At 47.2% G+C, this 10,260-nt stretch overlaps 1 protein-coding gene across 1 annotated transcript; it reads right to left on the minus strand.

The window, feature by feature from the left end:
- Nucleotides 1–5,441: 5,441 nt before the first annotated feature.
- Nucleotides 5,442–9,952, minus strand: LOC134432696 (serine/threonine-protein kinase PAK 3-like). The gene is made up of 3 exons (XM_063181587.1): nucleotides 9,808–9,952; nucleotides 6,995–7,132; nucleotides 5,442–5,656 (listed from the first exon to the last, which is right to left on the minus strand). The coding sequence occupies exons 1-3, from the start codon at nucleotides 9,850–9,852 to the stop codon at nucleotides 5,570–5,572; spliced, it is 270 nt and encodes an 89-aa protein (XP_063037657.1). The 5' UTR covers nucleotides 9,853–9,952; the 3' UTR covers nucleotides 5,442–5,569.
- Nucleotides 9,953–10,260: the final 308 nt, after the last annotated feature.

The raw sequence follows: 10,260 nt of genomic DNA on the forward strand, positions 1-10,260 counted from the left end.
TTCCCTCTGATTGATGCAATTGTCAGTGGGCTGTTGCACACTCACAGGAGCCTTGCTTTTTCCACTGTGTGAGCACAGCCTGCAAACTTGCAGGGCAGTGTTAAAATGATTGAGTGAATTGCTCCTTTGCTTTTCTCTGCCTATGCCATTACTTATGGTGCCTATTTTATGACACATTTCACAAGTAAGTAGATGTTTCCTCTCTACTTAGGTTAGGGTGTATCCTTACCTGGCTTTTGTATGTCTTCCTGCTCTTTCTTAGTGACTGAGTTTCTGATTTTGAAAGAGAAAGAGCATTAGGATGCCACTGGTTTGGTAAAGCTCCTGTCAAGGCGTTCAGCTAAAACGGGAGTGTCTGTAGCCACAGGGGCAGCTAGGTATATACATGCAAGTATCCGCGCTCCAGTGTAGGTGCCCTGGACACCCCAGTCAGGCAGATAGGAGTGGGCTCTGACACTCAGGGCTTCCGTGCACCAAGGCAACCTTCTGATGTCACTACAAGAAGGTGGCAACCTTTAGGTTTTTAAAGATTTATTAAACCTTAAGAAAAGACTGTAAAAGGAAAGATTGCAGCACTGGGAAGTCTCCATGATTAGCAGCCACATGCTCATCTACAAAAGGGATACCCTGCTTTTTTTACCCTTAGCCCCTCCCAATGTTTTGTCAGTCAATTCTTTCTCTGCCGTCCAGTGGTGGAGATTATTTTCTTGCATCTTGATTGGAGGTCAATTGTTGTTACACCCCGCCTGCTGGTCACAAGCCAGCCCTCCCCAAATGCCCTGACTACCGAGACTATTACAAGGGGGATAAGAAAGAGGACTATGGGAGGACATATTACAATAACAGCACTTTACATTTGAACATAATATCTCTCCACATAATATCTGTCTCTTAATTGTGAGAGCCAACTATTACATTACTCACCTATAATGCACAGAAGCAGGAGAGAAGGCACTGGCTTGGCATAACAGCTGAAATAATTGCTAACAAATCTCCCCACATATTTGCACCTTTATTGGACATGACCTCCTGTGAATGTACATCTCTGCCTTTCTTCCCCTTTGGAAGCAGTCAAACTGGCAACTCGTGGGGAAACCAAGGGCTTTGTGGGGGCTGCATTGCTCTGCACACACCCAGGCCACCCGTGGAACAGAGCTTTGGTGCCTAAAAAGATCAACCAGAGGAAAACAGCTGAAGGAGGTTTCATTTGGACCTTTCTTAGCCGCTAACAGAAGTTGTCAAAATGAAAATGACCAAGCAAGGCCTGATCCCTGCTGCCAGCTCAGGGTTAGAAAGGAGGCATTACTTGATTTCAGTGCTGGGTGCGCAGGGAATCACTTCCCTAAGCCCTGCACACCCAGCAATCTCACCTAGTAGTTTGTATCCATGGAACTAAGACACATTCAATACTTTGCTGAAACTTACTGGCTAAACATTACCTCCAATTTTTTGACATATTTCAATCACTTCTCAGAATTTATTGACATCAGAGTAGGAGTGTCCTGTAGCTCCCTGCTGGTCATTGTCACAGGTTCAGGTGACCCATGCACAAAATAACCCAGGACAAAACTGGGCTTGCAAAGCAAATTCATTCTATTAGTTGCAGTAGCATATAATACATACTGACCTCTGGATTCCCAAAAATCCACTGAACAGGAGAAGGAGTTGGAGCGTGGTGCTCGGCAGCAGGGGCAGGTAGGCAGTGCACTTCCAGGACATCCCCTGGATCAAAACGCTGTGCATCTCGTCCTTCTCAACCCTTCAGCCCAGAACTAGGCCTTGTATCTCCTGCTTAGGAGTGGAATTTTACAGCAGGAGTTAGAGCAGCAGCTCACACATGCCTGGCGTGTGAGATGAGGCTATGATGGCTCAGGATGACTGCATGACTCCCTGCCACCAAGGGCTGCATTGTGCATTGTTCTCCTTTCAAAGCTTGACTGCTCACCCATTGACCAATCCATTGTATCTCTTTCAAGGGTCATGGTCCCACCTGCTAAACAAGACACTTTTCTTCATTGTCTTGTCAACCTGCTCAAACATGGATCAAATATGGCAGGGCCTGGGACATGACTCCAGTTCCTGACACAGTCATTTGGGAAATATTCCCATTCCTCAAAGTCTCCTTTGGTGGTCAAGAGCCTCCTAAAACACTTTCTTCCTTTTGAATGCATTCCAGCTACCTTCTTAGCAGGACCACTCTCCTTATTCTCAAGGCCAAGATAGCCACTTGCACACAGTAAGCACTGCAGTGGGGGAATACATGGTTCAGCACTCCTGTTAAAGCTAAAGGAATTCAAAAGACTATGCCCTGTTTGTTAGACTAAATGCCTCTCCTTCCTATTCTGAGAATCAAACATCAGTGTTTCATCAATACACCCTGCAGGTGCTCTTGCTGAGTGAAGCCACATTGCTGTGTCAATAAAGCAGCCGGGACTCAGTTTCTTCATGCAGGAAAAGCCAATTCTTTATTCACATAAGTAATTTTTATACTGTTTTCACAGACTTGTGTTCAACTTCAACTGGCTGGTAGTTTCCTTGCCACACAATTTATTGCTTAGAAGGTGTATTAGTGTGTACATGTTAAGACTCTCTCTTTTTAAGACTCACTGTTACTCAGGTGATTACATTTTTCTTTCGTGGATGCTCATGGGACAGGTTTCTTGTTTATTACAGATGCAAACAGTTTTCTTAGCACAATAGCTTGTGCTAACTGCACTCATGACTGTTCCCATGGGAAGTTAGCTGGCTGCACGTAGAAGATGGAACAGGCCAGCTGGGAATTTACCACAGTGTGGTAAATAGGTATGATTCGTGCTGATAACAATTGAAACAAGAATCAATATTGATACAGTAATTAATATTTGTAAATATTAAAACAGGTAAAATTATTAATGCTGAAGAAAAAGGGAGAGGAGGGGCACCATGCCCCCCCCCCCCCGCAGATGTTCAGGAACAGGAGGAAAGCAAGAGATAATGGTTGCTAAAAATTAACAAAGAAGGAACTCTGGTTGTGTCCCAGGAAAATGCTAATTATAAGGGATTTATTGCCTTGATACTCTGTTGAAGGAAGGAGACCAGGACACCAGATTGTTCATCACAGGTCCAGTTTATTGAAGAAAGCATCAAACACTTATACAGCAAATAATAAGCTTATGAATATTCTGTAAGCCAAGCAATCTATTGGTTAAACTATACCATCAGCTCTTCCTCATTCCTTTGGGCCTACGTTCTCTACTTCTCACGTCTCACTGTCCATTTCTTTATCATACTCAGCTAGGCCCAAGGACACGTTATCTTGCAGGTGCAAGATTTGGAATTAGCCACGGTCTTGTACTTTTCCATTCTCTAGTCAGCTAAATTCCCAACAGACACCTGCCTGCAAAAAGGCCTCTGCCCTAGTTAGGACATCTTTACCAAATTAATTCAGCTGTGTCCTCTCTCCTCAAGCCACTCTTTGACAAAACTCTCCAAAATACTCAGATGTAGTAATTATGTTAGTTTTGGCTTACATTGTATTGGCTTGGTGTAACCCAAAGGTTAATTAAAGGACACAGAGGAGGACTACAAAATCTTCATCAGATGACCCCCAAAGACTTGCGTGACCACCAACCAAGTGGTGGCATATGGATGGTAAAGGTGATGATGAGGGCAGAGGTAGAAGTGTGAAGAATCGAAAATGGGAGGAGACGGCATTGACACATGGTATATAAGGATGAATATTCACTTGGCAAGCTTGTATGTGATGTGGCAAGGGTCCCAGAGGCCTGCACTCCGTACCCCGCAGTTATCTGTTGCTTATGCGCTATTATTAGAAACAAATTATCCCTTATTTTAATCAAATTCTATTCTATCCAATTTTATATTTTTATATTTTAAATATTCAATTAAAATTGCTACTACTTTTAATATTGTTTGGGGTTTTTTTTATGATGGGATAATCGGGCAAACATAACAATAGGTAGGCCTGATTTTATAAGGCCTTTCTTTTCTAATAACCCTACCTGTGTGCAACACATTATGACTTTCTTTCAGAAATTAATGAAGAAAACGCAAATAGCCTGCTGAAACCCTTCTGCCCCCTTCCAAATCAGTTTACTCCTCAAGCACATGCCTCAGGCACATCCCTGATGTGCCTCTCTCCCAGCAGCTCAGAGCTGCATTGCACAGCGCTTGCTGTGTGCCACAGAGCACAAAGCAGGCTGGCCTGGTGGGCCTGAATATTTCTGCCAAACACTCTGCATCTCTCACCTTTGCTTTGGCTCAGTGCAGAACTGCAGGGTTGCAGGCGCTTCCTCCCAGAGCTGCGTGAGGCACTGGCTCCTGCAGATGGGCCCTGCCAAGCTGTCCCTGCCTCACGCTGGCCTCGCTTCCCTGGCACAAGTGCCGGGCCTGAAGGAGCTGCCCTGTGTTCCAGCCTGCCGAGCAGCCCGGCTCCCTGCCCCGGTACCCAGAGTGCTGCACACACTGCTGGCCTTTGCAGGAGTTGCAGGGCAGCCAGCAGAAGAGGAGGAATCCTCACCCAGCCCAGCAGCCCGCGGCTGCCCTTGGCCTTTCTCTGCTCCTGGGCACATTCCAGATGGCCATGGCCCCCAGGCCGGGCTATGCCCAGCACGGCTGCGCTTCCCCTCGGCAGCAGCCAGCTGCCACCTGGGCTCTGAGAGCGGAGGATTCACCCGCTCCCAGCAAGAGGCACCCAGGTCTCGGCTGCTGCCTCTTACAGCTCCAAGGGCCTCCTTCCAGCCTGCCTCTGCCGGGGCTCAGGCTGCTCCGGCCTCTGCCGGGCCTCTGCCGGGGCTCCAGCCTGGGCAAGGCCGGGCCCGCTCTCGCCTCACAGGCGCTGACAGCTCTGCACCACAGGAGACCTCCCCAAGCACCCTCTCTGATCTTTCTGCTTTCTCACTTGAGCAAGGCTCTCCTCCAGCCAAAGAGATTATTGCATTTAGGCAGCCCAAATGCTCTCCAGTCACAGCTGAAGGCCTGCATCTGTATAAGATGTTTGGGCTGCCCCATTCTTCCTGTGCTTTTGCCTTTAAATGCCATTGCCCTTTCTGCCTAAAATAGAAGTACCAAAGATGGCCAAAAACAGACCAGTGGGCCATATTCCAAAGGCAGTGTGGTCTGGAGAGGATGAATGAAGAACATCCTTCCCCACTTTCACACCATGCCAAAGACACTGTTTCACTTTCCACCTTTAAGAAACAACAGACAATTCAGAAGGAATTCTCGAGTTTATTCGCAGAGTGAGAAGGAAGGGAATCTTCAAGGTGAGTTGTGGTTTCAGAAACTTTATTGATTCTCAATCCTACTCTGCAGTCCTATTAGACAATCCTACTCTAACCCTAACCCTTACCTTAACCCTAATCCTTATCCTTATCCTTATCCTTATCCTTATCCTTATCCTTATCCTTATCCTTATCCTTATCCTTATCCTTATCTTTATCCTTAATCTAATCCTAATCCTAATCCTAATCCTAATCCTAATCCTAATCCTAATCCTAATCCTAATCCTAATCCTAACCTACAATCCTACTCTAAACTGATTGAGGAATAAATGGTCCTGATGTGATTATCACATTCTTGTCTCCCTCCTCTTCTTCACTGAAACAATCAGTGGCACCAGGCTGGACGCAGGCTCAGCAAATCTTACAAATGGATGCTGCCCAAAGGGAAAAAAAACAGATCAACAAAAAACAATGAACAATGACTTTCCAAACTCAGTGCTTCACAGGATTCCTCCTGCTCCTAGAAGGATGCAGGAAGAAGAACAATGGGACTGTCTACACCTCCATCTTTATGTGCAGACTTTTCCATCACAGGCAAACCTGGCCCAGAATCCCACTCATCCATTTATACAGGTGTCTTCATCTTGCTGAGATTTTAGCCCTGCCAGTGCTCTAGAAATGGTGCTTTCTGTCCTTGGAGTTTCTTCTTTTCAGGAAACTCCAAAGCCTCTCATTGGTCCCTCTCTTTGAAAGACAGGCACTGTGCTGATTGCCACACGGACAGAAAGCAGTGTCTGCCTTTCCATGCCCTGCCCCTCGTGTGCTGGATGGCACCTTCCTTCCCAGCAGGGCCAGCCCAGTGGCACTGGGCCCTGCAGTTCCCTCTCTGCCACACAGCCTGGCAGTAACCCTGGCACAGTTCCCGTCTGCTTGAGCGTGCCAGGCCGCAGATGGGGCTGGGACAAGTCCCTCCCAGCTGTCCCTGTTTGCATGGCAGAAACCTCTGAGGGTGGGCTGGGGGGCACCAACCAGGGCCCCTCAGAGGCTCACAGTGAGCCCCCCACAGCCCCTCCTGCCCACAGCCAAATCTCTGACTGCTCAGCTGGGACTGGCTTCCTTGGGTTCCTCCACCACCATTTCATGTCTCTGTACCCTGCATTGCTCTACTTCAATTTTTTTGCCATTACATAAAACTGAACACCCCACCAAATTACAAAAGAAGGTGACAGAAACAGCCAGAGGACCTCTCTGACTCAGGAAATGCAGAGAGAGGTGGGGTTGCTCAGTTTTGTGAAGAACAGGCCCCAGGGAGACTTTATTGCCACTTTCCAAAACTTCAGAGTGGCTTTGAGGAAAGTAGAGGACATCTTTTTTAACAGGGCCAGTTACAATAGGATGTGGATGAATATTTTTTAACACAAATAGGATCTAATCAGAACTTGTTTACTTGGAGCATGGTGTGACCCTGGCACAGCTTGCCCCAAGAGCTTGTAGGTGCCCCATCCCTGCAACCATTCCGGCTCCAGTGGGAAAGGGCTCTGAGAAACTTGATGTCTTTAAAGATGTCCCTGCTCATTGCAGGACACTTGCACCAGAGGACATTTACAGGGCCCTGCCAGCCCAGCCCAGTCTAGGATTCCTCACTGTTTTCATTTGAAGAGCACCAAGAGTGGAGGTGAGGAGGAAGGGGGCTCATCTGCTGCCTTGGGCTTGAGTGGAGGAGGAGCCCATCCCTCAGAGCCTGTTTCACCTGCAGCCCCTTCACATTTTACCTGCAGGAGCTCCTTGGCAGACCAGCGCCGCGCCTCGTCTCTCTGCAGGCAGCAGCTCAGGAAGTCACGCAGGCAAGATGAAAATAGGTTGGGCTGCTGCAGCTTTTGTCTTCCTCCTGTGGCTATCAGGAGTTGGGGCTGGGGAAAAAGGAGACACCAGGCTCCACCTGCTTCTTTCCCATCTGTCACTGCTCTCCCAGATCCCACTGATTAAGCTCCACTCTGTAGTGGCAGTTTCTGCCCTGGCAGAGACCCAGAGATGACTTTCCTTTACCAACCGAAAAACCCAAACCCTGATGCAGCCACAGCCTCTCCAACATCTCACAGATCTTGCCTTGGCAGCTGATTACATTGACTGACCTAATTAGTGGGAACTACATCAGCACAAGCACATTTCCTTCCCTGAGGATTCATACCAGCTTGAGAGGCTTTTTCGAAGAAGGACTTTGCTATACTAACTCTACTGTATCCAAGGGTTAGTACATGGAAAGTATTTCTGCAGTGCTTGTTGGTCCCTTAAGCACCGCTGCCACAAAACAAACCTAATCAAGCTTTTTGCTTTGTTCTTGAAAAGAATGGGAATTGGAGGGAAAGAAAGGAAATCCACCAGGTATTCCTCAGGTAAGGAAACAAATCTTTGGAATCTCATCTTCAACACAGACACATTATGATCCATGCACAAATGTACTGGGATGAAAACGCCTGCTTGGACACACAGGAGCCACCTGCAGCTCTGTTTCTCAGCAGTCTGAAAATTTCTGCTTTCCTTACATGGAAAAGAAAAACCTTTCATGGTCAAATCAGAAGGAGAGGTTCCATCCCTATGATCACCCTCTACTCATTTGGCTACTCAAGTCAATGCATGAATGGTAGGCCCATCCCAGAAAGTGCCAGGAAACAAATGGGAGGTTTTGGCAGGCTCTCCACATCACCAGGCTCTGGCTTGGTGACGTGCAGAATGTGGCTTGGGCTGGGAGAGAAACACGGTCACTGAGTGTTTCAGCAGCACTGCACAAGAAGCAGAAGAGACTCTGTGGCTTTTACACCCTCATGCCCAGGTTTCAGGCACGTTTCCCAGTGAGAAGAAACTGCACAGGGGGTTAAGTTCCTCTCTAAAAACCAGTGCCTTAGCAACTTTCATGTGTTTGGGCTTCTTTTCTTCATTTCTGGAAATGTAACACCAGTTCTGAGAGGCTTGCCTTGTGGTTTTAGGGGCATCTTCACAGACAGACAAGTGGGAACAACTTGAAACCCAAAGCAAATGTTGCCTGAGAAGAGCTGGGGAGTGTTTGCCTGTGGTGAGGCTTGAGCTGTCTGGCAATCCCCTTCCATGATGTGCAGAAACATCCAGCTGCTCCCCAGAACTCAGTCCCTCTGGGCACGCAGGCCTCTGGAAACACCTGACGATTCCAGCCTTTCTCCTGCTCAAGAGCATCTAACCTAAGCTGAGCTCCAGTTTCTTCAGCAAGGCCAAGGATGCTCACTTCCATGCAGCTGACAGTGTCCATGGAGCTCAGCAGGTCTTTCTGATACTCCTCAGGCCAAGGAATTACAGTGTAGATTGGCAAGACATTGGCTGATCATTATCCAGTGTGGTTCATGTGGAACCAAGCTCTAGCACGCTGACAAGTCAGAGGGAGAGAGCTCATTCTGCTTTTGCAAGATGGTATTTAGAAACATAAGACACCAACTTGGAACTATTCAAACCTCAACTTGCAGAATCCATCTCAAATAGACAAAAAGAACAATGGCAAGAGGCCTTGGAGTCTCCATAAAAATGCCCACCACTGTCATGATAACTCTGTGCTCATGGCACTGAAATAGATGGTGACCAAAGAGACTTTGCTATTATCCTCTTCAACCCAAAGGAGAATTTCAAAGCCAGAAATGGCAATGCACTCCCCTTGTGTACAAATAATTTATGCGGCTTTCTGTCCTTTTCCCATAAAACCCACAAGAGGGTTTTATCCTGACTCTCAGCTGAGCTCAGCCACTGGCCATGGTGGGGAGCTGGAGCCCTCCCTGTCATTATAACAGTGCAGGCCAGGGATGGCCCTGCTCCTGTGGTAAAGAAACACAGTACTGGTGTCAACTGTCCACGCTGGATCCCAGCCCAGGCACCTCCCTGCAAGCTCATCAACTTGTTAAAGTACCAAGAAACAGCCAAGGGTTTGGCAAACAATTCTAACTGCAGTCGGAGAAAAACACATCCAAAACTTATCCAGGCCACCCACACACGTGACTGAACAATGTACTGATGACTTGAAAGCCTGAAAGTTTCAACAACCACAGGATTTGGAAAAGATGCTACAGAATGGAAGAGAAGAGCTGCATTTAAAAAATGAAAAAGCAAGCAGAACTGCTTGGGCATTTCTTTGGTAGTAGGTTTTTTTCTCTTTTCCTTTTTTGTTTACTTTTCTTTTTCTTTTTTTCCTATGTTTTCTATAAAATTGAAACTGGGAAGGTCTAACCTCTATTTCTCAGGATATTTATCACATGTCTACCCTGTCCACTGAAAAATTCTTGTCCTTCAGAAACAGAGTTCCAACATTGTTCAAAAAACAAGTGAGAAATGCCAGGCATGGCTGGAGGCCAAAATGGCAGGTTTCTGAACTGGTTAGGTTTCTGAACCGCCACTTCCCTTTCTGATACAACCAAAGCTACAGCAGATGCTGATGTGTTGCAGGGGCATTTTTAGAAGGGGACCTTGGTGGAAGTGGTGCCAGCAGATGGCAATGGGATTTTGTCCAATGGCACACAGAACACGGGACAGGTGAGAAAGACAGTGGGATCAGTGAGTATTTACACCTTACCAAGACAGGAGTTGCATTCCAGGAAGGAACTTCTTGTTCCACCATTTCGATGCCCACAATTCCCAGAGACCATATGTCCACTTTGGGGCCACATGGTTGACCTGTCACCACTTCAGGCGCCAGCCACCCAGCAGCGCCGGCTACGGAGCTCCATCTGCCCTGCTCAGGGCTGAGCTGAGCAAAGAGGCCAAAGTCAGCTGTGGAGAAAACAACAAACCATGAAAGCCAGCTCCAATTAGGAAACCAAGCAAAAGAATTCCCCACTCTCAGGCTAAGAATGTGCTGTTGAATCTCCTGGAGAACTGTCCACGCTCGATTTCCTTGGGGCTTTAGCCAAGGGAGTATGGAATTGGCCACTTCCAAAAAAACCCAGGTTTCTTAATGCTGCTCACAGCAGTGGACTTCATTCCCCTGAAGCTTTAGATTGTAGATCCCTCTGTCTAGAAGGGACAC

The sequence above is a fragment of the Melospiza melodia genome (assembly GCF_035770615.1).
Source record: "Melospiza melodia melodia isolate bMelMel2 chromosome 7 unlocalized genomic scaffold, bMelMel2.pri SUPER_7_unloc_1, whole genome shotgun sequence".
Classification (NCBI taxonomy): Eukaryota; Metazoa; Chordata; class Aves; order Passeriformes; family Passerellidae; genus Melospiza; species Melospiza melodia.

Excerpts from the sequence above, each read along its gene's own strand:
- LOC134432696 (XM_063181587.1), bottom strand. The coding sequence starts at position 9,852 with ATGGTGGAACAAGAAGTTCCTTCCTGGAATGCAACTCCTGTCTTG. Across the intron at positions 7,133-9,807 it reads GGAATGCAACTCCTGTCTTG|CCCCAACTCCTGATAGCCAC; the intron begins GTAAGGTGTAAA and ends CTTTTTCCCCAG. Across the intron at positions 5,657-6,994 it reads CTGCCAAGGAGCTCCTGCAG|CATCCATTTGTAAGATTTGC; the intron begins GTAAAATGTGAA and ends CCCTTTGGGCAG.